At 38.5% G+C, this 27,734-nt stretch overlaps 1 protein-coding gene across 2 annotated transcripts; it reads left to right on the top strand.

The window, feature by feature from the left end:
- Window positions 1-183: 183 nt before the first annotated feature.
- Window positions 184-25,440, top strand: LOC133607894 (clathrin interactor 1-like). Of its 2 annotated transcripts, XM_061962948.1 has the most exons (12): window positions 184-365; window positions 993-1,097; window positions 10,565-10,661; window positions 10,747-10,855; window positions 10,921-11,094; window positions 15,518-15,686; window positions 15,758-15,974; window positions 16,052-16,133; window positions 16,194-16,253; window positions 16,329-16,624; window positions 22,980-23,166; window positions 23,262-25,440. In XM_061962948.1, the coding sequence occupies exons 1-12, from the start codon at window positions 325-327 to the stop codon at window positions 23,531-23,533; spliced, it is 1,809 nt and encodes a 602-aa protein (XP_061818932.1). In that variant the 5' UTR covers window positions 184-324; the 3' UTR covers window positions 23,534-25,440. The 2 variants fall into 2 exon arrangements, with proteins under 2 accessions (XP_061818932.1, XP_061818931.1); XM_061962947.1 differs by having other exon boundaries at window positions 16,052-16,253.
- The last annotated feature ends 2,294 nt before the right edge of the window (window positions 25,441-27,734 follow it).

The raw sequence follows: 27,734 nt of genomic DNA, 5'->3' as shown, positions 1-27,734 counted from the left end.
TCATTTCTTGTGATGTCTCACGGGGCATTTCTGGTCGGGACGGGATTCGCGACCCCCAAAAAGGGACAAGCGGTAGAAAAACGGATGGATTGTATTCTGTTTTTATTTACGAATTACACAACGTGCCAACTTCACTGGTTTGGGGTTTCGTACCACGCGAGAGGCTGAGACGGGCACGTGCATACGTCGCGGTGACGTCACGTTGACGTTCCCGTAGCAACTGGGCCGTGGTGGTGGTGGTGGGGGGGAAAAAGCTGGGACGGTTGCTGGCGAGCGTGTGTGCGTGTGCGGGCGGACGCATCGTGGAGCTTCCATGAGGAGAAGATGCTAAACATGTGGAAAGTTCGAGAGCTGGTGGACAAAGCGTGAGTAGTCGAGGCTGAGCTATGCTAAGCTAACCGGCGAGGTTGCTGCGTGACGTCATAGCCGCCGTTAGCATGCTGCTTAGCTCTTTTTTTAATTATTACAACCTTGCTGTAAAACGTGCCGCTTCTTGGTGAACAGCGAGTCTTTTAATGATTCAAATGTCACAATGTCGCATACTAGTGCCATATAATGTGGCTTAGCTGGCTTGAAATGCTTTTTGTCCTTTTTAGTCTAAGCTAACGGTGCTAGCATAGCTTAGCATAGCATAGCATAGCATAAAACCGTTATCTGCAGCATCACGCCCATGTTTGCGCCCGCAGGGCATGCATGGAAATATGTGTGGAAACATGCGAACATTCACAAAGTGTGCATTTTTGCGTGTTCTCCACAATGTCCTCACTAATCCCTGACGCTCCAAACAAGGCCCTCTCTTCCCCCCCATCACACAAAAGAGCTTATAGTTAGCAAACAAAACCAACAGGACTTTAGCAGGCTCATCTGTAACACATTCCTTGCAGAGAACACTAATATAACAATGTGGATGAAGTGTGCGTGCAGGCATGTGCGTTTAAATTGCTTCCCTTGCAGACATTTAATTGTGTTTATGTGTGTGTGTGCACCACCAGCACCAATGTGGTGATGAACTACTCTGATATCGAGTCCAAGGTGAGAGAGGCCACCAATGACGACCCCTGGGGACCTTCTGGTCAGCTGATGGGAGACATAGCCAGGTGCGTGCGGTCCGTTTACGAACTTTGTTGGCTCTTGAACGTGGTTCCTAAATGGAAAAGTTTCGACAGAGAAGCAAATGTCTTAATCGAAACGATGTACATATGATTATTGGGTTCCAACTAGGGCTGGGCGATATGGTCTTTTATTAATATCTCAATATTTTTAGGCCATGTCACGATACACGATGTATTAGGGGTGTAACGGTACACTAAAATTTCGGTTCGATACGTACCTCGGTTTAGAGGTCACGGTTCGGTTCATTTTCGGTACGGTAAGAAAACAACAAAACATCCATCCATCCATCCATCCTCTTCCGCTTATCCGAGGTCGGGTCGCGGGGGCAGCAGCCTAAGCAGGGAAGCCCAGACTTCCCTCTCCCCAGCCACTTCGTCCAGCTCTTCCTGTGGGACCCCGAGGCGTTCCCAGGCCAGCCGGGAGACATAGTCTTCCCAACGTGTCCTGGGTCTTCCCCGCGGCCTCCTACCGGTCGGACGTGCCCTAAGGGCAGATGTGGGTAGTAACGCGCTACATTTACTCCGTTACATCTACTTGAGTAACTTTTGGGATAAATTGTACTTCTAAGAGTAGTTTTAATGCAACATACTTTTACTTTTACTTAAGTATATTTATAGAGAAGGAACGCTACTTTTACTCCGCTACTTTTACTCCGCTACTTTTATCTACATTCAGCTCGCTACTCGCTACTAATTTTTATCGATCTGTTAATGCACGCTTTGTTTGTTTTGGTCTGTCAGACAGACCTTCAAAGTGTCTGCCTTACTGGTGACGTTTCACTTCGTTCCACCAATCAGATGCAGTCACTGGTGACTTTGGACCAATCAAACAGAGCCAGGTGGTCACATGACCTGACTTAAACAAGTTGAAAAACTTATTGGGGTGTTGCCATTTAGTGGTCAATTGTACGGAATGTGAACTGTACTGTGCAATCTACTAATAAAAGTTCCAATCAATCAATCAAAAGTGTGAAGGAAAAAATATACTTATTTATTTCAACCGTGCATCCTGTCAAAAGCCTAAAGACTGATCGCACATGAGGACGTTCCTGTCTTCACAATAAAAGTGCCGCTCCATCGCGCCTGCGCTTTCAAAACAAGAGTCTCCGAAAGCCAGCGCAAACAAGCTAGCAAGCTACGGAGTTTGCCGCCAATATATTTCTTGTAAAGTGTATAAAAACGAATATGGAAGCTGGACAAATAAGATGCCAAAAACCCACCACTTTCATGTGGTATTAGACAGAAAGGAGGAACTTTTCTTCTCCTCCATTTGAAAACGTGGACGTTATCATCACTACTGTCTGATTACAATCAACGCAAGTCATCAGAATCAGGTAATACACCAACTTATATTCTTGTCTTCATGAAAGAAAGGAATCTATATGTGTTAAACATGCATGTATATTCATTAAAACACCTTTAACATGTAAACAAAAACAGCAAAATAAATACATATAAATGTATATATATATATATATTATATGAGTGTGTATGTTACTCATCAGTTACTCAGTACTTGAGTAGTTTTTTCACAACATACTTTTTACTTTTACTCAAGTAAATATTTGGGTGACTACTCCTTACTTTTACTTGAGTAATAAATCTCTAAAGTAACAGTACTCTTACTTGAGTACAATTTCTGGCTACTCTACCCACCTCTGCCTAAGGGAGGCGTTCGGGTGGCATCCTGACCAGATGCTCGAACCACCTCATCTGGCTCCTCTCGATGTGGAGGAGCAGCGGCTTTACTTTGAGCCCCTCCCGGATGGCAGAGCTTCTCACCCTATCTCTAAGGGAGAGCCCCGCCACCCGGCGGAGGAAACTCATTTGGGCCGCTTGTACCCGTGATCTTGTCCTTTCGGTCATAACCCAAAGCTCATGACCATAGGTGAGGATGGGAACGTAGATCGACCGGTAATTTGAGAGCTTTGCCTTCCGGCTCAGCTCCTTCTTCACCACAACGGATCGATACAGCGTCCGCATTACTGAAGACGCCGCACCGATCCGCCTGTCGATCTCACGATCCACTCTTCCCTCACTCGTGAACAAGACTACGAGGTACTTGAACTCCTCCACTTGGGGAAAGATCTCCTCCCCAACCCGGAGATGGCACTACACCCTTTTCCGGGCGAGAACCATGGACTCGGACTTGGAGGTGCTGATTCTAATATACATTTTTTGGTTATTTATTTACCAAATTTGTAAACAATGGCATAACATACATATCAGGGGTGTGGGAAAAAATCGATTCGATTTCGAATCGTGATTCTCACGTTGTGCGATTCAGAATCGATTCTCATTTTTAAAAAATCTATTTATTTATTTATTTTTAATTAATCAATCCAACAAAACAATACACAGCAATACCATAACAATGCAATCCAATTCCAAATCCAACAAAACAATACACAGCAATACCATAACAATGCAATCCAATTCCAAAACCAAACACCCCATACTTGCCAACCTTGAGACCTCCGATTTCGGGAGGTGGGGGTGGGACGGGGGCGTGGTTGGGGGCGTGGCTAAAAGGGGAGGAGTATATTTACAGCTAGAATTCACCAAGTCAAGTATTTCATATATATATATATATATATATATATATATATATATAAAATAAATACCGGTACTTGATGTTCAGTGAATTCTAGCTATATATATATATATATATATATATATACATTTATTTTATTATATACATATATATATATATTTTATTGTATATATATATATAATATATATATATATACATATAAAATAAATACTTGAATTTCAGTGTTCATTTATTTACACATTTCCACACACATAACACTCATCTACTCATTGTTGAGTTAAGGGTTGAATTGTCCATCCTTGTTCTATTCTCTGTCACTATTTTTTGAAACATGCTGAACACCCTCTCTGATGATGCATTGATGTGTGGCACGCACAAAAGTGCTTTCATCAAATGCACTAGATGGCAGTATTGTCCTGTTTAAGAGTGTCACAACATTGCTGTTTACGGCAGACGAACTGCTTTACGGTATACAAAAAAGTGACAGCTGTTGTTGTGTGTTGTTGCCACGCTGGGAGGACGTTAATGAAACTGCCTAACAATAAACCCACATAAGAAACCAAGAACTCGCCCTCCATCATTCTATAGTTATAACGTGATTGGGCAGGTACGCTTTTTTATATTGTGGAGGACCTGAGTCCGCCTGAATTTCGGGAGATTTTCAGGAGAAAATTTGTCCCTGGAGGTTTTCGGGAGAGGCGCTGAATTTCGGGAGTCTCCCCGAAAATCCGGGAGGGTTGGCAAGTATGCCCGGCCCAGCAACACCCAGAACAGCAATAAACAGAGCAATTGAGAGGAGACACAAACACGACACAGAACAAACCAAAAGAAGTGAAACAAAAATTAATATTATCAACAACAGTATCAATATTAGTTACAATTTCAACATAGCAGTGATTAAAAATCCCTCATTGACATTATCATAAGACATTTATAAAAAAAAAATATAAAAAAAAAAGAACAATAGTGTCACAGTGGCTTACACTTGCATCGCATCTTATAAGCTTGACAACACACTGTGTCCAATATTTTCACAAAGATAAAATAAGTCATATTTTTGGTTAATTTAATAGTTAAAACAAATTGACATTATTGCAATCCGTTGATAAAACATTGTTTTATTTTTACAAAAATCTACTACTCTGCTTGCATGTCAGCAGACTGGGGTAGATCCTGCTGAAATCCTATGTATTGAATGAATAGAGAATCCTTTTGAATCGGGAAAATCTCGTTTTTGAATCGAGTTGTATCAGAAAAAAATCGATTTTGAATCGAATCGTGACCCCAAGAATCGATATTGAATCGAATCGTGGACACCCAAAGATTCGCAGCCCTAATACATATACACACAGGGTCCATTGCCAGGGTTAATGTGGTCAACATATATAAAATAAAAACTAAATAAGATAAGGCTCAGAATGGTTTCTTAACAAAACCTTTCTACATATAAAGTGCTTTTTTTGATTGATTGATTGAGACTTTTATTAGTAGATTGCACAGTACAGTACATATTCCGTACAATTGACCACTAAATGGTAACACCTGAATAAGTTTTTCAACTTGTTTAAGTCGGGGTCCACGTTAATCAACATTAAACTGCCTCAAGTTGTTGCTCAGATTAAATAAATTGACAAAACTTGTCTTCGACATGTAAAAAGTGCAACATTAAACAGTTTCAAGTCAACTCAGCCTCAGATTAACTTTTGTGAATGATGTCACCAAAATGACATATCAAAACAACACTAAAATAAAGGGTACTTTTTGTACAGAACGCCACTACAATATTTTAAAACAAATAAAGTGCACTTTTGTGCATGATGTCACACAAGATATTTCAATAAGTGTCAAATAAAAATGAGCTGCATAATAGGAAGTCAAATAGCGTATGTCCTTCGCTATGTGGTAGGTTCCTGCGGACGTTATCTCCTTCTGTTGTTGACTATTTTTTTCATACGGTGTTGATGTGGAAATGGAAGACGCCAGGCTCAATTGGGTCAGTACTTGTTGCTCCTGCATTTTGTTGGTGTGGCACCGAACGGAGATGTTGACATGCAGTTTCAAGCACTCTTCATTCTCTAGCGGGTGACTTTTGAAATGATGCTACAAATTAGCAGTGCTGCTAAGTTGCTGACGGTTTTGCCGCATACTTGTTCAACATCTTCGCGCTTGAATCCAAACCACCGCCAGACGATGGACCCCGTGCGTTTTTATTGGGAATGATTTCTTCTTTCATTTGTTACCAGATTCACACCTTCTTTCTCTCGTTTTACCACTCGCACCTCTTCGCCAGCATCACAGCTAACGTTACCCAAGCTGCTACCTCTCTGCTCCGCGAGAGCGTTTGACGTTGCACGCGCGTCAGTATGTGACATATGTAAGAAGGTGCGCTTGCTGTCTGTGAGAGGGAGAGACAGGAAACAGTGAGAAAAGCCTGCAGTGTAATGCCAGCAGCTAAAAGCAACTGCGTGAGAACGCATACTCGAATATCACGATATAGTCATTTTCTATATCGCACAGAGACAAACCCGCGATATATCGAGTATATCGATATATCGCCCAGCCCTATCCCAAACCATAGACATGGTGTCGTTATTCAGTCACCGAGGGAGCTCGCTTGTTAGCCACGGCTACAGCACCGGCAACAACACACTCTTGTTGTTGTTATGCTGCGCTCGCGGCGGTTTGATGAGGTCATCAAGAGTCGCCAGTAGGGATGATACTCGAAACCGGTTGTTTGATAAGAAAAGAACAGAGTCCTCGGACTCGAATCCCTTTTTGAGAACCGGTACCCGTTATCGAGACCACTATAGTAAAGAAAAAGAGTTGGTTCTTTATTCGAATCCCTGGGAACGAATCCCGTCCCGGCCAGAAATGCCCCGTGAGACATCACAATAAATGACGTCACGTAGCTCGTAGCTCAGTCATTAGGCGCAGATAGGGAAAGCAGGAAAGACAATGGACCGGACAAAGCGCTCCAAGGTGTAATAAAGTTCAAAACAAAAGGTATAATCCAATGAATAACTTTACTGAGAGATTTGAGCAGGGTACAAACACATGATGAACACTTTTACGACCAACCGGAAACATAGCAACCAGGCTAGCAACGCACCTCCTTTACGGCAGCTGTCGCAACGTTCTTAAAGCAACCGCAGCACATACATATATGAGATCTCCCCTTTTTAACTTTTGTTTTTCTTTCCTTGTAAACATAACAAAATCACACTGTATATGTGTTGTCTGTCTAATTATAAATAATGCAGACTAGGCGTGTTGGCTGAGTTCTTGACGTTTACTTTCACAGCGTGCTCATAACCTCATTCTTAGCACTTTTCGGGGCTACCGCGCATGCTCGTCACTCCCGTTGCATGCTGGGTAGTGTAGTTGTTATATTCCTAGCTCATAACATCACATCTTTCCCTCTATAAAGAAATAATGTTAACTCAATAAAGTGTATTTATTTTTTTAGCTTTAACTTTTCATTTTTTTAGCATTGTAACCACATTTGCAAACAACTTTTCTCTTCATAGAATTTTCTTTCAATAAAGAAATAAAGTGCAAAAATGTCAAAGCATCATAACAAACAGTTATGTCAAATAGCAGCAGAAGTGCACTTTTTGGAGAGCTGTATTATTTTAAGTTTTGTGCCCAAGGGACTGATTTATTTGTACACCTATAGTGATCACAGAGACAGGTTGTTTTTGTGTTACTGTATATATTTGTTTTTCTGAAAAATCCCACTTAATATACTTTGGGTAACAACAGTCAATATTTATTTATTTTATTTTATTTTTTTAGGGGGGTAACAGTCAATATTTATTTATTTATTAGATTTTATTTTTTTCTTATATAATAAAAGTGAGCTTTTGTTAAACCAAATATTGTGGTCTTTTTTCCATATACAACTACCTATCTGGACTCGATAAGAGAATCGATAAGGAATCGGTTCGATAAGAGGATTCGATAATGGGCTCGAACTCGATAATTTCTTATCAAACATCATCCCTAGTCGCCAGTAAACCTCTCATGCTGCAGTTGTGCTGCAACTCCTGTGTTGTGTGTGGGAGAGGGGAGAGGGGAGGGGCTGCTGACTGGGAGACGCAACGTCCGCGTTTTACCGGATATGTACAGCTGCGTTTTAAAAAAGTCATTAATTTTACTTTTTGAAATCGATACCGATAATTTCCGATATTACATTTTATTGCATTTATCGGCCGATAACATCTCTAGTAGAGATGCGCGGATAGGCAATTATTTCATCCGCAACCGCATCACAAAAGTCGTCAACCATCCGCCATCCACCCGAACTAACATTTAATCAAAACCGCACCCGCCCGCCAACCGCCCGTTGTTATATACAGTCAAGAAAATAAGTATTTGAACACCCTGCTATTTTGCAAGTTCTCCCACTTAGAAATCATGGAGGGGTCTGAAATTTCCATGGTAGGTGCATGTCCACTGTATGAGAGATAACCTAAAAAGAAAGATACGGAAATCACAATCTATGATTTGTTAACAATTTATTTGTGTGATACAGCTGAAAATAAGTATTTGAACACCAACATTAATATTTGGTAGAGTAGCCTTTGTTTGCAATTACAGAGGTCAAACGTTTCCTGTAGTTCTTCACCAGGTTTGCACAGACTGCAGGAGGGATTTTGGCCCACTCCTCCACACAGATCTTCTCTAGATCAGTCAGGTTTCTGGGCTGTCGCTGAGTAACACAGACTTTCAGCTCCCTCCAAAGATTTTCAATTGGATGTAGGTCTGGAGACTGGCTAGGCCACTCCAGAACCTTGATATGGTTCTTACGAAGCCACTTCTTGGTTTTCCTGGCTGTGTGCTTTGGGTCATTGTCATGTTGGAAGATCCAGCCACGACTCATCTTTAATGATCTGACTGAGGGAAGGAGGTTTTTGGCCAAAATCTCACAATACATGGCTGCAGTCATCCTCTCCTTAATACAGTTCAGTCGTCCTGTCCCATGAGCAGAAAAACACCCCCAAAGCATGATGCTACCACCCCCATGCTTCCCAGTAGGGATGGTGTTCTTGGGATGGTACGCATCATTCTTCTTCCTCCAAACACGCATAGTGGAATTATGACCAAAAAGGTCAATTTTGGTCTCATCTGTCCACAAAACTTTCTCCCATGACTCCTCTGGATCATCCAAATGGTCATTGTCAAACTTAAGACAGGCCTTAACATGTGCTGGTTTAAGCAGGGGAACCTTCCGTGCCATGCATGATTTCAAAGCATGACGTCTTAGTGTATTACCAACAGTGACCATGGAAACAGTGGTCCCAGCTCTTTTCAGGTCATTGACCAAGTCCTGCCGTGTAGTCCTGGGCTGATTCCTCACCTTTCTTAGCATCATTGAGACCCCACGAGGTGATATCTTGCATGGGGCTCCACTCCGATTGAGATTGACCGTCATGTTTAGCTTCTTCCATTTTCTAATGATTGCTCCAACAGTGGACCTTTTTTCACCAAGCTGCTTGGCAATTTCTCCGTAGCCCTTTCCATCCTTGTGGAGTTGTACAATTTTGTCTCTGGTGTCTTTGGACAGCTCTTTGCTCTTAGCCATGCTGAATGTTTGGGTCTTACTGATTGTATGGGGTGGACTGGTGTCTTTATGCAGCTAACGACCTCACACAGATTCATCTGATTCAGGACAATACAGTGGAGTGGAGGAGGACTTTTAAAGGCGGACTAACAGGTCTTTGAGGGTCAGAATTCTAGCTGATAGACAGGTGTTCAAATACTTATTTTCAGCTGTATCACACGAATAAATTGTTAAAAAATCATAGATTGTGATTTCTGAATTTTTCTTTTTAGGTTATCTCTCATACAGTGGACATGCACCTACCGTCAAAATTTCAGACCCCTCCATGATTTCGAAGTGGGAGAACTTGCAAAATAGCAGGGTGTTCAAATACTTATTTTCTTGACTGTATCTAATATAGATGATGCAAGGCATTAGTGAGGTTATAAAGCTTTTACCTGTTAAAGAAAGGAGACTGATCCAATGCAGCAGAGACATTCAATGCGTGCCACGCTGTCACGGCCCAGACGCACACCAGTGCGCAATCATCTGGGAGCCGCGCTGAGCGCACCTCCAAGCGCGCTCGCGCCACTCAAACTGCTGCAGGCAGCTGCGTTCTATCTTGTTTTAACATCCTGTGGCACTCTTCTGGGATCACGGCGGACGAAACTGCTCATGCTCAGGGTGTTTGTGGAGGTTTGGGGTTTTGCACAAATGTGATGCACCATGTTAGACGTCCCGGTTTTGTGACTGTCGTAGACAAACAGCGTCGCAGCTCTTGCAAATCACGTAGCCAGCATTACTATCATCCTGATTTACAACCTCATAAAAACGAGTCCACGCTGAACTTTTCTGGCCTTTTTTTCCCCTGGTCTTTAGTATTCCCTTTTTTAGTTTGTTGCGTACCACGTTTGCTGCCGGCGTTGCCATCTCTTTTTTTTTCTTCTTCTTCTGTTGTGGCATGCTGCAGGTGCCTGCTCGTTTTTCGTATGTGGGTAACAACATTTAACTATGTATATATATTTCCGAATTGGTTTAACTGCCACCCGCCTGAATCTATTTAAAATCTAATTTTTTTTAATTCAACCGCCCGACCCGACCCGCGGATACAATCTAATTTTTTTTTTATTTCAACCGCCCGACCCGCGGATAAAATCAAAACATTTTTTATTTCAACCGCCCGACCCGCGGATAATCCGCGGACTCCACGGTTGTGTCCGCAAACCGCGCATCTCTAATCTCTAGTTTTGGGACAACCCTCGTGAAAACACACACAGACACTAACACACTTGCGCTGCAACTTCACAAATGATGATACGTTAAAAAAAAGTGTCCATGTCACCTGAATGTGAGCAGATCCACCTTCATGTACGAGCAGTTCCCCGAGGTGATGAACATGCTGTGGACGAGGATGCTGAAAGACAACAAGAAGAACTGGAGGCGCGTCTACAAGGTGCGGCCATTTCATTAGGAACACCGCCCGATGAGATCCGGTAGCTGGATGACGGGGACCTTTTTGCTCTGTTGTGACGTGCCAGGCGTTGCTGCTGCTGGCCTACCTGATCAGGAACGGGTCCGAGAGAGTGGTGACCAGCGCGAGAGAACACATCTACGACCTGAGATCTTTGGAGAACTACCACTTCCTTGGTGAGTCTCGGCCAGCTTCGGGAGCGAACGCTGGCAAGAAACCGCTCACTCCAAACTGTGCACAGACGAGAGCGGTAAAGACCAAGGCATCAACGTGCGGCAGAAGGTGAAGGAGATGGTGGAGTTCGTCCAGGATGACGACCGACTCCGGGAGGAGCGGAAAAAGGCCAAGAAGAACAAGGACAAATACATCGGTGTGTCCTGCGACAGCATGGGAGGAGGAGGAAGCTTCAAGAACTGTGAGTGTGCGTCTCCTCCATCACCCACACTGCAAAAAGTCAGTGTTCAAAACCAAGAAAAAAAAAAGAAAAATTAGGGGTATTTTATTTGAACTATCAAATCAAATCAAATCAACTTTATTTATAAAGCACATTTAAAATTTACCACAGGGGTAGCCAAGGTGATGTACAATGGGCAGGTTAAAAGATAAAACGAGTACCGAGCAAACACAACACAAACAGAACACGATAAAAAATAAATAAATAAAATAGAATAAATAAAAACATAAAAACAGGTTCACAGCAGGTGTATTATGGGGCGCCATTGCAGGATGGATATCACTCAGTGCAGGGCCGGCCCGTGGCATAGGCCGTATAGGCAAATGCTAAGGGCGCCGTCCATCAGGGGGCGCCACGCCAGTGCCACAAATCTTGGAGAAAAAAGAAAAAAAAAGTTGGTACTATTATTTCTAAATACAAAAAATAATCCCACGTTAATTAAAATGCAAAGTAAAGCCTATATAACAGAAATATTATTTGTTACAACATAACGCCCCCCCACCCCCGCCCCCCCTTCGCACGGTGCGCCCCCTCCCTTCCCGTATCATGACTCTTTTTGGACGTCACCACATCAAAAAATCAACACAAGATGTCAAAACGGCGAAAACTGTCAGGTGCCCAGGGAAGAAAAAAGAGAAAAGAAGAGGAGGAGAAACGAGAAAAAGACAGAGGTAGCAGGTAGGTAACGTTAGCCTACATGAAATTATTTGTCTGTTACAGAATGTGCTAGTAACCTGGCTTTTTAGCATTAAGCTAATGTTACATGATTCGGCAATTGCTAATCAATAAATAGCTAGTTCTGTTTTAACGTCGGGTTAATATTGTGGAGGGGGCTAAATTGTTATGGAAAATAATAATGTAACGTTAGGTAATTACAGTACTCCCACCTTACATTCCTCAGGGACATTTGTATTAGATCTTTTAAGCAGGTGTTTTTTGTTTACATTGTTATTGCCTTCTGGTTAGCTAATGTTTGCCCTGCAGGTAATAGTCACTTTTCCACCCCTTTATATATTAGGTATAGTTGTAAGCCTAGTTGTTAAAGTGCACATCATTAATGTTAATTAAGCAATATGTATGTAAAAAATATTGTATTTCATATATTCATTTTTTATTTTTTGCATTCATTTATTTATTCATATTTTTTTAAAATCTTGTTAACTATTCTGATTGTTAATTTGCTTTCTTTAAGTAAAAAAAAGGTCAAAGACAAAGCTATTCGGTTTCTTGTGAGTATATACACTTCACTGCCGATGTGGGGGGGTGCCACCTAAAATCTTGCCTAGGGCGCCAGATTGGTTAGGGCCGGGCCTGACTCAGTGTTAAAAGCCACGGAATAAAAGTATGTTTTTAAGAGAGATATAAAAACAGGAAGAGAGGAGGCGTGTCTAACTCTCAGAGGTAGGTCGTTCCAGAGCTTGGGAGCAGCAACGGCGAAAGCTCTGTCACCTCTAAGCTTCAGCCTTCTGTCAGGGACCGTCAACAGCAGCTGATCGGCTGATCTTAAGGATCGGGTGGGGCAGTAAGGCTGAAGGAGGTCGGAGAGATAAGTTGGCGCGAGGTTGTTTAGACATTTAAAAACAAATAAAAGGATTTTAAAAACTTAAGTTTAAAATCTAAGCAAAATGATCTGCCAATAGAAAAAGAAAATTCGGCTTGTCAAGACTTCCCAAAACAAGTAAATTTAGCTAACCTCAATGAACCCCAAAATACCTTTAAAATAAGTATATTCTCACTAGGGCTGCAACTAACGATTAATTTGATAATCGATTAATCTGTCTATTATTACTTCGATTAATCGATTAATAATCGGATAAAAGAGACAAACTACATTTCTATCCTTTACAGTATTTTATTGGGGGGAAAAAACAGCATACTGGCACCATACTTATTTTGATTATTGTTTCTCAGCTGTTTGTACATGTTGCAGTTTATGAATAAAGGTTTATAAAAAAAAAAAAAATTGCCTCCCATATTCAATTGAATGCACTACAAAGACAAGATATTTGATGTTCAAACTCATAAACTTTTTTTTTTTTTTGCAAATAATAATTAACTTAGAATAGCATAGATCCAACAAATCGATGACTAAATTAATCGCCAACTATTTTTATAATCGATTTAATCGATTAGTTGTTGCAGCCCTAATTCTCACTAATAACAAGTGCACTTTTCTTGGTAGAAAAAAAAAGGAGACCTTTTTGCTCAATATGTTGAAAAATATTCTTAAATTAAGTAAATGCTATTGCCACTGTCTTGACATAATAATACAGTGTTTCCCACACATTCATTTATTTGTGGCGGCCCGCCACGAAAGAATTACGTCCGCCACAAAAGGATTTTTCGGCTTTTGACTCGCTCGACCGCTCATAAAAGCAATGGGACTCTGTCTGTGAATGTACCTTGTAGTTACAACTCCGGTGCAGTAGGTGGCGGTAGCCTACTATGCATTGTAACTCCGCCAATAGCACTTAATTCACCTGGTGGGCCAGAAGAAGAAGACGGCGGAGTAAAAGAATGGACCGACCGGATCAAAATACGAGGGTAATATAGGTTGTAGGTAGATAAGTTATAGCTGCATCGCTCATATATTCAACGTTAATCCGCGATTTCACCGAGCGTTTCACTGACGGTGAGCAGCCTGACGCTGCTTCATTAACACCGCCGCTGTTGTCACGTCACGTGTTACAATACCGACGAGCTAACGTGTCCAGGTTATAACCCTGTTGTCAATAAACACACGTGGAGACGGTGCTTCAGATACTGCATTAATAATGAAGCTAAATTGTCCACTGTCCACTGCAGCATGTGAATGCAATGAAAAGAATAAAATCTGAGCCAACCAGCTGTTAAAATGTTGTCCAGGTTAATGTTTTGGCCATTAAAGGCCCTTCATTTCAAGATTTCAACTGTGATTAGGCTTTAAACAGGTGGCTGACCTGTTCAGATGGGTGTAACTCAGGGGTGCTCACACTTTTTCTGCAGGCGAGCTACTTTTCAATTGATCAAGTCGTGGGGATCTACCTCATTCATATATATAATTTATATTTACTTATTTATGAAATATATGTTTTTGTTAACAAGTTAAAGGTGTTTAATGATAATGCAAGCATGTTTAACACATATAGTTAATATTGTTAATAAATTAAAGGTGTTTAATGATAATACAAGTATGTTTAATACATATAGTTAATATTGTTAACAAGTTAAAGGTGTTTAAAGATAATACAAGCATGTTTAACACATTGTTAATAAATTAAAGGTGTTTAATGATAATACAAGTATGTTTAATACATATAGTTAATATTGTTTACAAGTTAAAGGTGTTTAATGACAATACAAGCATGTTTAACACATATAGTTAATATTGTTAACAAGTTAAAGGTGTTTAAAGATAATACAAGCATGTTTAACACATATAGTTAATATTGTTAACAAGTTAAAGGTGTTTAAAGATAATACAAGCATGTTTAACACATATAGATTCCTTTCTTTCATGAAGACAAGAATATAAGTTGGTGTATTACCTGATTCTGATGACTTGCATTGATTGGAATCAGACAGTGGTGCTGATAACATCCGCATTTTCGAATGGAGGAGAAAAAAAGTCATCCTTTCTGTCCAATACCACAAGAAGGTGGTTGGTTTTTGGCATCTTATTTGTCCAGCTTCTGTACTCCTTTGTATACACTTTACAAGAAATACATTGTCGGCAAACTCCGTAGCTTGCTAGCTTGTGCACGCCAGCTTTCTGAGACTCTTATTTTGTTAGCGCAACTGTGCATTCGGTCTTTGGAGTTTTGACGACAGGTACGGCGCCAGAGTCTGTTGAAATAAAGTGTTTCTCGCCTTCCTGGCGGTAATTTTAATGAGCTAAATATGTACATAAAGTGTTGTACTTATATTCCAACTCCGCGTTCTTCTTGGTCATCACCGCTGCCGCCGTCACCCCCCGCCCCCCGACCACACCACCACAAATAGATGCCTGTCCTGTGGGAAACACTGTAATATGCACTCGGCATCATGATTTTTTTTTCATGCTTGAAGTAAGAAATGATTACTTTAAAAAAGCAGTTTTATACTTGTGAGTGTTAATGACACAACTTTGCAACAGTTGATATTCTAGTTTCAAGCATGTTTTACTCAATATAGGTCATCAAATATCAGCTACAAGCTGTAACATCTTACTGAGATCATTTAGGACCATAACCCTTAAAACAAGTAAAACACTCTAACATAAAATCTGCTTAGTGAGAAGAATTATCTTATCAGACAGAAAATAAGCAAATATCACCCTTATTTGAGATATTTAATCTTAGATTTCAGTTTTTGCAGTGCATCGCCGCCTCATCACGTCTCCTCGTGTGTGTCCCCCTCCCCACAGCCACGGAGCCGGAGCGCAGCAAGTGGGACGAGGACTGGGACAAGAGCCGGGCGGCGTTCCCCTTCAGCGAGAAGCTGGGCGAGATCAGCGAGAAGATCGGCAGCACCATCGACGACACGCTCAGCAAGTTCCGCAAGAAGGAGCGAGACGAGTCCCCCGACAGGATCAGGTAAGCGCATTTCTCCCGCGCGGCTCCTTCCGGCGCCGAGTCCTACATGTCGCTTCCTGTGGTTGCCGTAGCGACAACGAGGAGGACAGGGCGTCCAGAAACGGTCGCCAGGACGCCCTGGAGTTTAAAGACGAGGAGGAGACGGTGACGACCAAGAGCATCCAGATCACGCAGGCCACGGAGACCACCACAACTACCACACGCAAGCGCAGCGGCGGCACCGGCACCAAGACTTTGGACCTTGGCGCGGCCGCCCACTACACCGGAGACAGGAGCTCTGAGGAAGAGGTACTCGCCGCACGCTCGCTCTTTTCCCTTCCCCTCAGTCGCCTTTAACCCCGCCCTCTCTCTGGTCCTTCCTCAAGTCATCTGCGAGGAAGTCGCCCGGCGGCGGTCTGGCCGACCTGCTGGTCATCGATCCGTCGTCCAATCAGGGCTCTGCAGCAGGTAACAACAGAAAGAGAGTGTCTTCTAGCAAAGTGTGTGACCGTGTGCACGCGTCGCCAGGTGGAAGCTCCGACCTCATCGACGCCTTCGCCGACTTCTCGTCGCCAGCAGCGTCGGCCAGTAAAGACTTTTCTTGACTCGTACGATTCTTTAACGTAACTTTTCACAAACTCCTGACGCCTGTCACGTGACTAGCTGCGGCGCCGGCCAATGGTAACGCTGAATTTGGAGACTGGAGCGCCTTCTCCAACCCCCCGCCTTCATCAAGCTCCGCCTCCTCCCAGCCGGTATCCAACCTGTTTGGCAGCATCCAGTCGGCACCTGGCTCCAGCCCTGCCCCTGTCCCTCCCTCGGCTGAGCTCTTTGACCTGATGGGCGGAGTCAACCCGCCGCTGAGCAACGCCGCGCTGAGCGCCTCTCAGAGTTTGACCTTCTCTGTGGGCGGGGCATCTGTTGCTATGTCGACCATGCCGCTCTCTCGCTCCCAGCAGGTGAGTCCTCTCGTGTTTGAACTTCTATGCCGGTAGGTGTCCAAAGTGCGTCCCGGGGGCCATTTGGTGACTATGTAAGGAAAAAGATAAAAAAGTAGGAATATAACGACAAAAAGCTAACATTTTCAAACTAATAATATTACACTTAGTCACTTACAACACTAAGTTGTCTTTAAATATTTATATCTGTTTATAGGTTCTTTATTTGTTTTATTATCTAAATGGACCCCTTGAAAAAGAGCAAAAATTCTAAATGTAGGTAAAGTCAATTTTATTTATATTGCTTTTCTCACAAAGCGAGCTCGCAAAGTGCCTCACAACAGAGACATTGCAAATAAAACTATAAAAATGGAATATTACAGGAATGAGAAAAAGATCAAATGTTCCAATTAATAATAATATACTAATATAATATATATATGTACCGTATGTATATATATGTATGTATGTATGTATATGTATATATATATATATATATATATATATATATATATATATATATATATATATATATACTAATATACCTATAACAGAGTGGATGCTCAGTTTTGTCTTTAAATATATACTGTATATATAACTTCTTTTTTTTTTTACAAAATAAAAAATATAAAAATGGCCCCAACATACTTCGACTTTTCAATATGCGGCTCTTGGTGGAAATAGGTTCAGACACCTCTAATCTAAAATAGAAGCTTTCAAAATTTAAATTAAATTGATTAAAAATGTAAGCAAAGTTTAATTAATTAAAAAATATAAATAATACTATTATGTTAACAGTATGTTAATTAGTTTGAAAAATTACAACAATAATAAACACTGTTAAATGTGTAACTGAACATTAATGTTTTTGGACAGACAAAATTGTACTATTATTTTTATTGCTATTATTATTATTTTATTTGACAGTAGGGGCCCGCAGCATATTTTCGGGGGAAAAATAACAGTAAAAATGTAAAAAAAAAAAAAAAAAGAGCAAAAGATCTGAAAATAAAGTAAATTTTTATTTGTATTATACTTCTCACAGAGAGAGTGCTTCACATGGTTAAAATATAAACGCCACAATCAAAACGAGCATACAGCATGATGCAACAAGAGAGAAAATGATAAATATGATAAAAATATTTATATGTAATAAAAGGAAAATGGAATATTACAGGAATGAGAAAAAGCTGAAATGTTCCAATTAATAATAATATACTAATATAATATATATATGTATGTATGTATATATATATATATATATATATATATATATATATATGTATGTATGTATGTATGTATGTATATATATATATATGTATGTATGTATGTATGTATGTATATATATATATATATATATATATATATATATATATATATATATATATATATATGTATGTATGTATGTATGTATGTATGTATGTATGTATATATATATATATATATATATATATATATATATATATATATATATATATATATATATATACACATATACTAAAATACCTATAACAGAGTGGATGCTCAGTTTTGTCTTTAAATATATACTGTATATATAACTTCTTTTTTTTTTACAAAATAAAAAATATAAAAATGGCCCCAACATACTTCGACTTTTCAACATGCGGCTCTTGGTGGAAATAGGTTCAGACACCTCTAATCTAAAATATTAGAAGCTTTCAAAATTAAAATTAAATTGATAGAAAATGTAAACAAAGTTTAGTTAATTAAAAAATATAAATAATACTATTATGTTAAAAGTATGTTAATTAGTTTGAAAAATTACAACAATAATAAACACTGTTAAATGTGTAACTGAACATTAATATTTTTGGACAGACAAAATTGTACTATTATTTTTATTGCTATTATTATTATTTTATTTGACAGTAGGGGCCCGCAGCATATTTCCGGGGGAAAAATAACAGTAAAAATGTAAAAAAAAAAAAAAAAAAAGCAAAAGTTCTGAATATAAATAAAGTAAATTTTTATTTGTATTATACTTCTCACAGAGAAAGTGCTTCACATGGTTAAAATATAAACGCCACAATCAAAACGAGCATACAGCATGATGCAACAAGAGAGAAAATGATAAATATGATAACAATATTTATATGTAGTAAAAGGAAAATGGAATATTACAGGAATGAGAAAAAGCTGAAATGTTCCAATTAATAATAATATACTAATATAATATATATATATATGTATGTATCTATGTATGTATATATATATATATCTATATATATATATATATATACACATACACATATATATATATGTGTGTATGTATATATATATATATATGTATGTATATATATATATATATATATATATATATATACCGGTATATATATATATATATATATACATACTAAAATACCTATAACAGAGTGGATGCTCAGTTTTGTCTTTAAATATATACTGTATATATATATATATTTTTTTTTTACAAAATAAAAAATGTAAAAATGGCCCCAACATACTTCGACTTTTCAATATGGTGGAAATAGGTTCAGACACCTCTAATCTAAAATATTAGAAGCTTTCAAAATTCAAATTAAATTGATAGAAAATGTAAACAAAGTTTAGTTAATTAAAAAATATAAATAATACTATTATGTTAACAGTATGTTAATTAGTTTGAACAATTACAACAATAATAAACACTTTTAAATGTGTAACTGAACATTAATATTTTTGGACAGACAAAATTGTACTATTATTTTTATTGCTATTATTATTATTTTATTTGACAGTAGGGGCCCGCAGCATATTTTCGGGGGGAAAATAACAGTAAAAATGTAAAAAAAAAAAGAAGAAAAAAAAAGAGCAAAAGTTCTGAATATAAATGAAGTAAATTTTTATTTGTATTATACTTCTCACAGAGAGAGTGCTTCACATGGTTAAAATATAAACGCCACAATCAAAACGAGCATACAGCATGATGCAACAAGAGAGAAAATGATAAATATGATAATATTTATATGTAATAAAAGGAAAATGGAATATTACAGGAATGAGAAAAAGCTGAAATGTTCCAATTAATAATAATATACTAATATAATATATATATATGTATGTATATATATCTATATATCTATATATATATATATATATATATATACATATACACATATATATATGTATATATGTATGTATGTATATATATATATATATATATATACTAAAATACCTATAACAGAGTGGATGCTCAGTTTTGTCTTTAAATATATACTGTATATATATATATATTTTTTTTTTACAAAATAAAAAATATAAAAATGGCCCCAACATACTTCGACTTTTCAATATGGTGGAAATAGGTTCAGACACCTCTAATCTAAAATATTAGAAGCTTTCAAAATTAAAATTAAATTGATAGAAAATGTAAACAAAGTTTAGTTAATTAAAAAATATAAATAATACTATTATGTTAAAAGTATGTTAATTAGTTTGAAAAATTACAACAATAATAAACACTGTTAAATGTGTAACTGAACATTAATATTTTTGGACAGACAAAATTGTACTATTATTTTTATTGCTATTATTATTATTTTATTTGACAGTAGGGGCCCGCAGCATATTTTCGGGGGAAAAATAACAGTAAAAATGTAAAAAAAAAAAAAAAAGAGCAAAAGATCTGAATGTAAATAAAGTAAATTTTTATTTGTATTATACTTCTCACAGAGAGAGTGCTTCACATGGTTAAAATTAGAGATGTCCGATAATATCGGCAGGCCGATATTATCGGCCGATAAATGCTTTAAAATGTAATATCGGAAATTATCGGTATCGGTTTTTTTATTATCGGTATCAGTTTGTTTATTTTAGGTTTTTTTAAATTATTAAATCAACATAAAAAACACAAGATACACTTACAATTAGTGCACCAACCCAAAAAAACTCCCTCCCCCATTCACACTCATTCACACAAAAGGGTTGTTTCTTTCTGTTATTAATATTCTGGTTCCTACATTATATATCAATATATATCAATACAGTCTGCAAGGGATACAGTCCGTAAGCACACATGATTGTGCGTGCTGCTGGTCCACTAATATTACTAACCTTTAACACTTAATTTTACCCATTTTCATTAATTACGAGTTTATATGTAACTGTTTTTATATTGTTTTACTTTCTTTTTTACTCAAGAAAATGTTTTTAATTTATTTATCTTATTTTATTTTATTAATTTAAAAAAAAAAAGGACCTTATCTTCACCATACCTGGTTGTCCAAATTAGGCATAATAATGTGTTAATTCCACGACTGTATATATCGGTATCGGTTGATATCGGTATCGGTAATTAAGAGTTGGACAATATCGGAATATCGGATATCGGCAAAAAAAGCCATTATCGGATATCCCTAGTTAAAAAAAACAATCAAAATGAGCATACAGCATGATGCAGCAAGAGAGAAAATGATAAATATGATAAAAATATTTATATGTAATAAAAGGAAAATGGAATATTACAGGAATGAGAAAAAGCTGAAATGTTCCAATTAATAATAATATACGGTACTTGGTCACCTATAACACAGAGCTGATAAACAGTTTTCTTTAAATATATATAGCATTTTTTTTTATTTTTTTTTACAAAATTAAAAAATATCTAATGGCCCCTGCATACTTTGACTTTACAAAATGCGGCCATTGGTGGAAAAAGTTTAGACACGCCTGTTCTATGCTGTAAAACTTCATACCTGCCAACTACTCCGGTTTTCCCGTAATTAGTACGGTTTTCATCAACCTATTCTGGGTTACGGTTGCAGTGATAAAAAATACGTTTTTTCATTAATTAAAAAAAAAAAAAATTTTTAAATGCGCGAGGCTATTTATAGCACCGCTGCCAAGCACGAGGCACCTGTTGCCATTGTTTCCAAACGAGCGAACGATCATGGAATCAGCCGGAGAAAAATCGCAAACGAGTCTTAAACCGAAAAGAAAACTGCAGTCATTCCGTGAAGAATATTCAAAAGCCTATCCGGGAATAATTATCCGTTCCAAAAAGGGTGAAAACTACGCGAATTGCACCTTGTGCAGACAAGATTTTTCGATCGGACACGGAGGAATTAGCGATGTAAAAGACCACGTTGGGACAAAAAAAAAAAACACAAGTCTAATGCCGTTGCTAGCGATACAAGTGGAAAACTTTCAACGTTTTTCGGATTTTAGCCACAAAAAGGTAATGACACCAATGTTATCTATTGGAATTGTTTAGTACTGTTATACTGTTAAAAGTGTTTATACTATTTATGCTTTCAAGTCCAAGTTGTAGAAATCTTGTTAAATGTTGACAGCATAACTACCAAAATACAGAAGTATGTCCTTAATATTTTTGCAGTGCTATTTCTGTTGAAAAGTTCAAATGATTACATTAGAGATGTGATGTGCCACTTTTCAAGTGTCTGATGGCTTGAATTAATTTTCATTAATTTTTCATATTTTGAATTCTTTTGAAAGGCTTGCAAAAAAACTACATTTGAATTGTAATTCCATGCTATTGACAGGACTATTGTCCGTCCTGAGATCGGTAGGTTGGGAGTTCAAATCCCGGCCGAGTCATACCAAAGACTATAAAAATGGGACCCATTACCTCCCTGCTTGGCACTCAGCATCAAGGGTTGGAATTGGGGGTTAAATCACCAAAATGATTCCCGGGCGCAGCCACCGCTGCTGCCCACTGCTGCTCCCCTCACCTCCCAGGGGGTGATCAAGGGTGATGGGTCAAATGCAGAGAATAATTTCGCCACACCTAGTGTGTGTGTGACAATCATTGGTACTTTAACTTTTTACTTTAACTTTTAACTTACCATGTTTACAGTATGATAATTGTGATAGAAATGTGAATTTTAGGCACAGAATATTTTTTACAATTGAACAAGGCAGTAGATTATACAAGCTTGGACAGAAAGTTAATAATGACACCAATTTTTTTTTTAAGGAATTGTTTAGTACTGTTTTACCATTTGTTTACTGTAAAAAGTGTTTATACTGTTTATACTTTCAATGAACAAATTGAAGTCTTGTGAAAGGTTGACAGGATAACTGGCATTAACTGTCAAAATAATTTCAAACTATTGAAGTTAGCTTACAGAATAAACATGTCAATCAACCCATATGATTTTTGCTGTAATATTTTTGTTTTGAAAAGTCACTGTGACTGATAGAAAAGTGATGGTTTTAGCAACATTTTAACCTGTCTGAATGCTAATAATCATTTTGCGTCGGGGGGCGAAGCCTGAACCCCCCACCAGGACTTTGTCCTGGACCTACGGGGGCCTGCGGCCCCTGGACCCTGGCTACTAGGTTTTTCTGATTTAAAAAGTTGGCAGGTATGAAACTTCAACGTGTTTCCCCTCAGAGTTTGGGAGGTCTCGTGTGTCAGCAGCTGCCCGCCGGGCTTAAGCAGCAGGTCGGGATGGCGGGTCCGGGGTCATTGGGGTCCACCTGGTCCGACCCGTCGGTCAACATCAGCCTGGACTTCTTATCATCCAGCCACCCTCCCGCAAAGTCCCAGGCCACGCTCAACAACATCCTCCAGCCACAAGGTAACGTGTCCCGGGTGTTGCTAGGCAACCAGCTGCTAGCTTCTAGGCCTCCGGCAGAGTGGCGACTCCTCCCATCCCGTTGTGCGTCTTTGCAGGAGCGCCTCCCGTCGCCCTGATGGCCCAGAACTTTGGGGGACTCAACCTCAGCTCGCCGCCGCAGGTGACCCCCGTCGGACCTCTGGCCGGTCACGTGCCCGTCGGAATGGGCACGTTTCCGGTTAACGCCGGCATGATGGGAATGAACATGAGCATGAATATGGGCGTGTCTGCTCCCGCCATGATGGGCGGGATGAACGGCGTGGGAACGCCGGGCATTGTTCCAGCCAAACAAGATGCCTTTTCTAGCTTTGGCAATTTCGGAAAATGAACAAGTGTGTGTGTGTGTGCGTGTCTGCAGTCAGGACTTGCATGTATCTCTGGTGGAGGTCCCGGGGCGTACAGCGGACCATAATGGTGAGTACCAGTCCGTGTTCCAGAACCACATTTCAAATGCCGCTCCATCATGAACACGTCTGAGTATTTTCTGAACGGCTGCTGCTCCCACTCGGACGTGTTCAGACTTTGCTACAAACACTTTGCCGGTTTCCCTCCTCACTGCGGACTCGGCAGAACCACACAGACAACCTGCACCAGGAAAGACCGTGGACATCATGATGTGGATCAGCGACTCGGAGGTGGGAATTTTTGGGCCTCTAACGATTCGATCCGATTCCTGGAGTAATGTTCCAATTTAGATTCTGGTCTCAATTTAACACATATTTGGATTATTTTCTTTTTTTGAATGAGATTTTTCACAATAACAAATTGATTTAGGATCGAGATTAATAAGAATCGCGATTCTGATGGGAATATTTAATTTTTTTTGTGCACAAGATGTTGCACTCAAAAACATCGACATTAAGGGTGTGAATCTTTGGGCACGTAACAAGTCGGTCCGTTTTCTCGTGGGTGATGATTTGATTCCGAGTCGATTCTCCATTTAACATGATTTTCAATTTAATGGAAAAAAATATATAAATATTTGAATTTGATTTTTGAAAATAAATTGATTTCGGATCGGGATGACTAGGAATCGCGATTCGGACGGGAATTGATTATTTATTTATTTTTGTGCACACTACTGTCAGTACCCGAATGTTGCACTCAAAAACATAGACATTAAGGGTGTGAATCATTGGACACCCAACAAGTCGGTTTGTTTTCTCGTGGGTGATGATTTGATTCCGAGTCGATTCTTGATTTAACATGATTTTCAATTTAATGGAAAAAATATATAAATATTTGAATTTGATTTTTGAAAATAAATTGATTTAGGATCGGGATGACTAGGAATCGCGATTCGGACGGGAATTGATTATTTATTTATTTTTGTGCACACTACTGTCAGTACCCGAATGTTGCACTCAAAAACATAGACATTAAGGGTGTGAATCATTGGACACCCAACAAGTCGGTTTGTTTTCTCGTGGGTGATGATTTGATTCCGAGTCGATTCTCGATTTAACATGATTTTCAATTTAATGAAAAAAAAAATTATTTGAATTTGATTTTTGAAAATAACATTGATTTAGGATCGGGATGACTAAGAATCGCGATTCGGACGGGAATTGATTATTAAATTTTTTGTGTGCACCCTACTGTCAGTACCCGAATGTTGCACTCAAAAACATCGACATTAAGGGTGTGAATCTTTGGGCACGTAACAAGTCGGTCCGTTTTCTCGTGGGTGATGATTTGATTCCGAGTCGATTCTCCATTTAACATGATTTTCAATTTAATGGAAAAAATATATAAATATTCGAATTTGATTTTTGAAAATAAATTGATTTAGGATCGGGATGACTAAGAATCGCGATTCGGACGGGAATTGATTATTTAATTCTTTTTGTGCACCCTACTGTCAGTACCCGAAAGTTGCACTCAAAAACATCGACATTAAGGGTGTGAATCTTTGGGCACGTAACAAGTCGGTTGGTTTTCTCGTGGGTGATGATTTGATTCCGAGTCGATTCTCGATTTAACATGATTTTCAATTTAATGGAAAAAATATATAAATATTTGAATTTGATTTTTGAAAATAAATTGATTTAGTATCGGGATGACTAAGAATCGCGATTCGGACGGGAATTGATTATTTAATTTTTTTTGTGCACTCTACTGTCAGTACCCGAATGTTGCACTCAAAAACAGAGACATTAAGGGTGTGAATCGTTGGACACCCAACAAGTCGGTTTGTTTTCTCGGGGGTGATGATTTGATTCCGAGTCGATTCTCGATTTAACATGATTTTCAATTTAATGGAAAAAATATATAAATATTTGAATTTGATTTTTGAAAATAAATGGATTTAGGATCGGGATGACTAAGAATCGCGATTCGGACGGGAATTGATTATTTAATTTTTTTTGTGCACCCTACTGTCAGTACCCGAATGTTGCACTCAAAAACATCGACATTTAGGGTGTGAATCTTTGGGCACGTAACAAGTCGGTCCGTTTTCTCGTGGATGATGATTTGATTCCGAGTCGATTCTCCATTTAACATGATTTTCAATTTAATGGAAAAAAAAATTATTTATTTGAATTTGATTTTTGAAAATAAATTGATTTAGGATCGGGATGACTAAGAATCGCGATTCGGACGGGAATTGATTATTTAAATTTTTTTGTGCACTCTACTGTCAGTACCCGAATGTTGCACTCAAAAACATAGACATTAAGGGTGTGAATCGTTGGACACCCAACAAGTCGGTTTGTTTTCTCGGGGGTGATGATTTTATTCAGAGTCGATTCTCCATTTAATCTGATATTCAATTCAATTAAAAAAAAAAGTCTTTGTTTGAATTAGATTTTTCTAAATAATAAATTGATTTAGAATCGCGATTTGGATGGGAGTCGATTTTTTTTTTTTTTTTTTTTGTGCACCCCTACTGGCCCTGCGATGAGGAGGCGACTTGTCCAGGGTGTATCCCGCCTACCGCCCGAATGCAGCTGAGATAGGCTCCAGAGACCCCATAAGGGAAAAGCGGTAGGAAATGGATGGATGGATGGACCCCTACTGTCAGTACCCAGATGTTGCACTCAAAAACAGACATTAGGGGTGGGAATCTTTGAGTCGGTCCGTTACTGTATCTACTGTATGATCCGATTCCTGCGTTGCCGATTTGACTCAGAATCGATTCTCAATTTAGCATGATTTTCGATATATTTTTTTTAATTTTTCAAAATTAATTGTCATCAATTTAATTAGATGTTTGGAAATAGTAAATTGATTTAGAATCAGGATACATAAGAATTGGGATTTGGATGTGAATCGATTTTTTTTATTTTTTTTTATTTTATTTTTTTTATTTTTTTTGCACTCAAAAACATAGACTAGAGCTGGGAATCTTTAGGCACCTAACGTTACGATTCGATTCCTGGGGTTCTGTTTTGATTCAGAATCGATTTCAATTTAACATGGTTTTCAATATATATATTTTGTATTTTTCAAAATGATTTGTTATTAATTTAATTAGATTTTTAAAAGTAGTAAATTGATTTAAAATCAGGATAAATAACAATCGTGATTTTTTTTTTTTGTGCACCCCTATTGTCAGTACCCGGATGTTGCACTCAAAAACAGACAATAGGGCTGTGAATATTTTGGGCACCTTTCGATTCGATTCCCATTTCTGGGGTGACTATTTGATTGAGAATCGATTCGCAATTCAACACGATTCTCGATTTAAACTGATTTTTGCAATTTATTATTTAATATAATTATAATGAAACTTTTTCAAAACAGGCTAGAAATGCTCCTTCCGGTTGCATAAAGATGGCATTTTTTAATCGATTTTTGAAAATTATAAATGGATTTAGAATCGGGATGAATTAAGAATCGTGATTCGATTTTTTGAGGCATGGACCCAAAGGAGATTGGTGTGTGCTGTACGAGTGCATGAGTGTGTGTATTAAAGTGTATGTGTGTAGTCTGACTTTGACGTGGACACAACTAAGCAGAGCTTGTTGTCACTCTTGAGACAAAGTGCTCCAAAATGACCAAATCTTTATTTTGTTACTCTCAAAAAAAAATGACTCCATAGATTTTAGTTTCGTATTAATTTACTTCTCTTCATACAGGAGCGCTACTGATTACATTGTTCAGTTGACACAATCATGTTTGTTTTTTTTCTTTATTGTCTATTTTCTGTAGTTTGTCCCTCCGTTGTATTAAATTATAACAATAAGAAGTCAGTATTGTTTATTTTTGAATCATTAATGAAAAGAGAGACAAAGGTAAACTGACTAAACCGAGGGTCGGCAACCCAAAATGTTGAAAGAGCCATATTGGACCACAAACACAAAAAAGTAATCAGCCTGGAGCCACAAAAAATTAAGACTTATATAAGCATACTTGCCAACCTTGAGACCTCCAATTTCGGGGGGTGGGTGCGGGGGGGCGTGGTTGGGGCGGGGGCGTGGTTAAGAGGGGAGGAGTATATTTACAGCTAGAATTCACCAAGTCAAGTATTTCATATATATACACAGGTAAAAGCCAGTAAATTAGAATATTTTGAAAAACTTGAT

Source organism: Nerophis lumbriciformis, linkage group LG09, assembly GCF_033978685.3.
Source record: "Nerophis lumbriciformis linkage group LG09, RoL_Nlum_v2.1, whole genome shotgun sequence".
Taxonomy (NCBI): domain Eukaryota; kingdom Metazoa; phylum Chordata; class Actinopteri; order Syngnathiformes; family Syngnathidae; genus Nerophis; species Nerophis lumbriciformis.
This window is presented reverse-complemented; position numbering and strand designations above follow the sequence as displayed.

Bases quoted from the DNA above. Each gene is read 5' to 3' on its own strand.
- LOC133607894 (XM_061962947.1), top strand. From the start codon at position 325: ATGCTAAACATGTGGAAAGTTCGAGAGCTGGTGGACAAAGC. The intron at 11,095-15,517 runs GTGAGTGTGCGT...CCCTCCCCACAG, and splicing joins AGGAGGAAGCTTCAAGAACT to CCACGGAGCCGGAGCGCAGC. The intron at 16,254-16,328 runs GTAAAGACTTTT...TCACGTGACTAG, and splicing joins GTCGCCAGCAGCGTCGGCCA to CTGCGGCGCCGGCCAATGGT.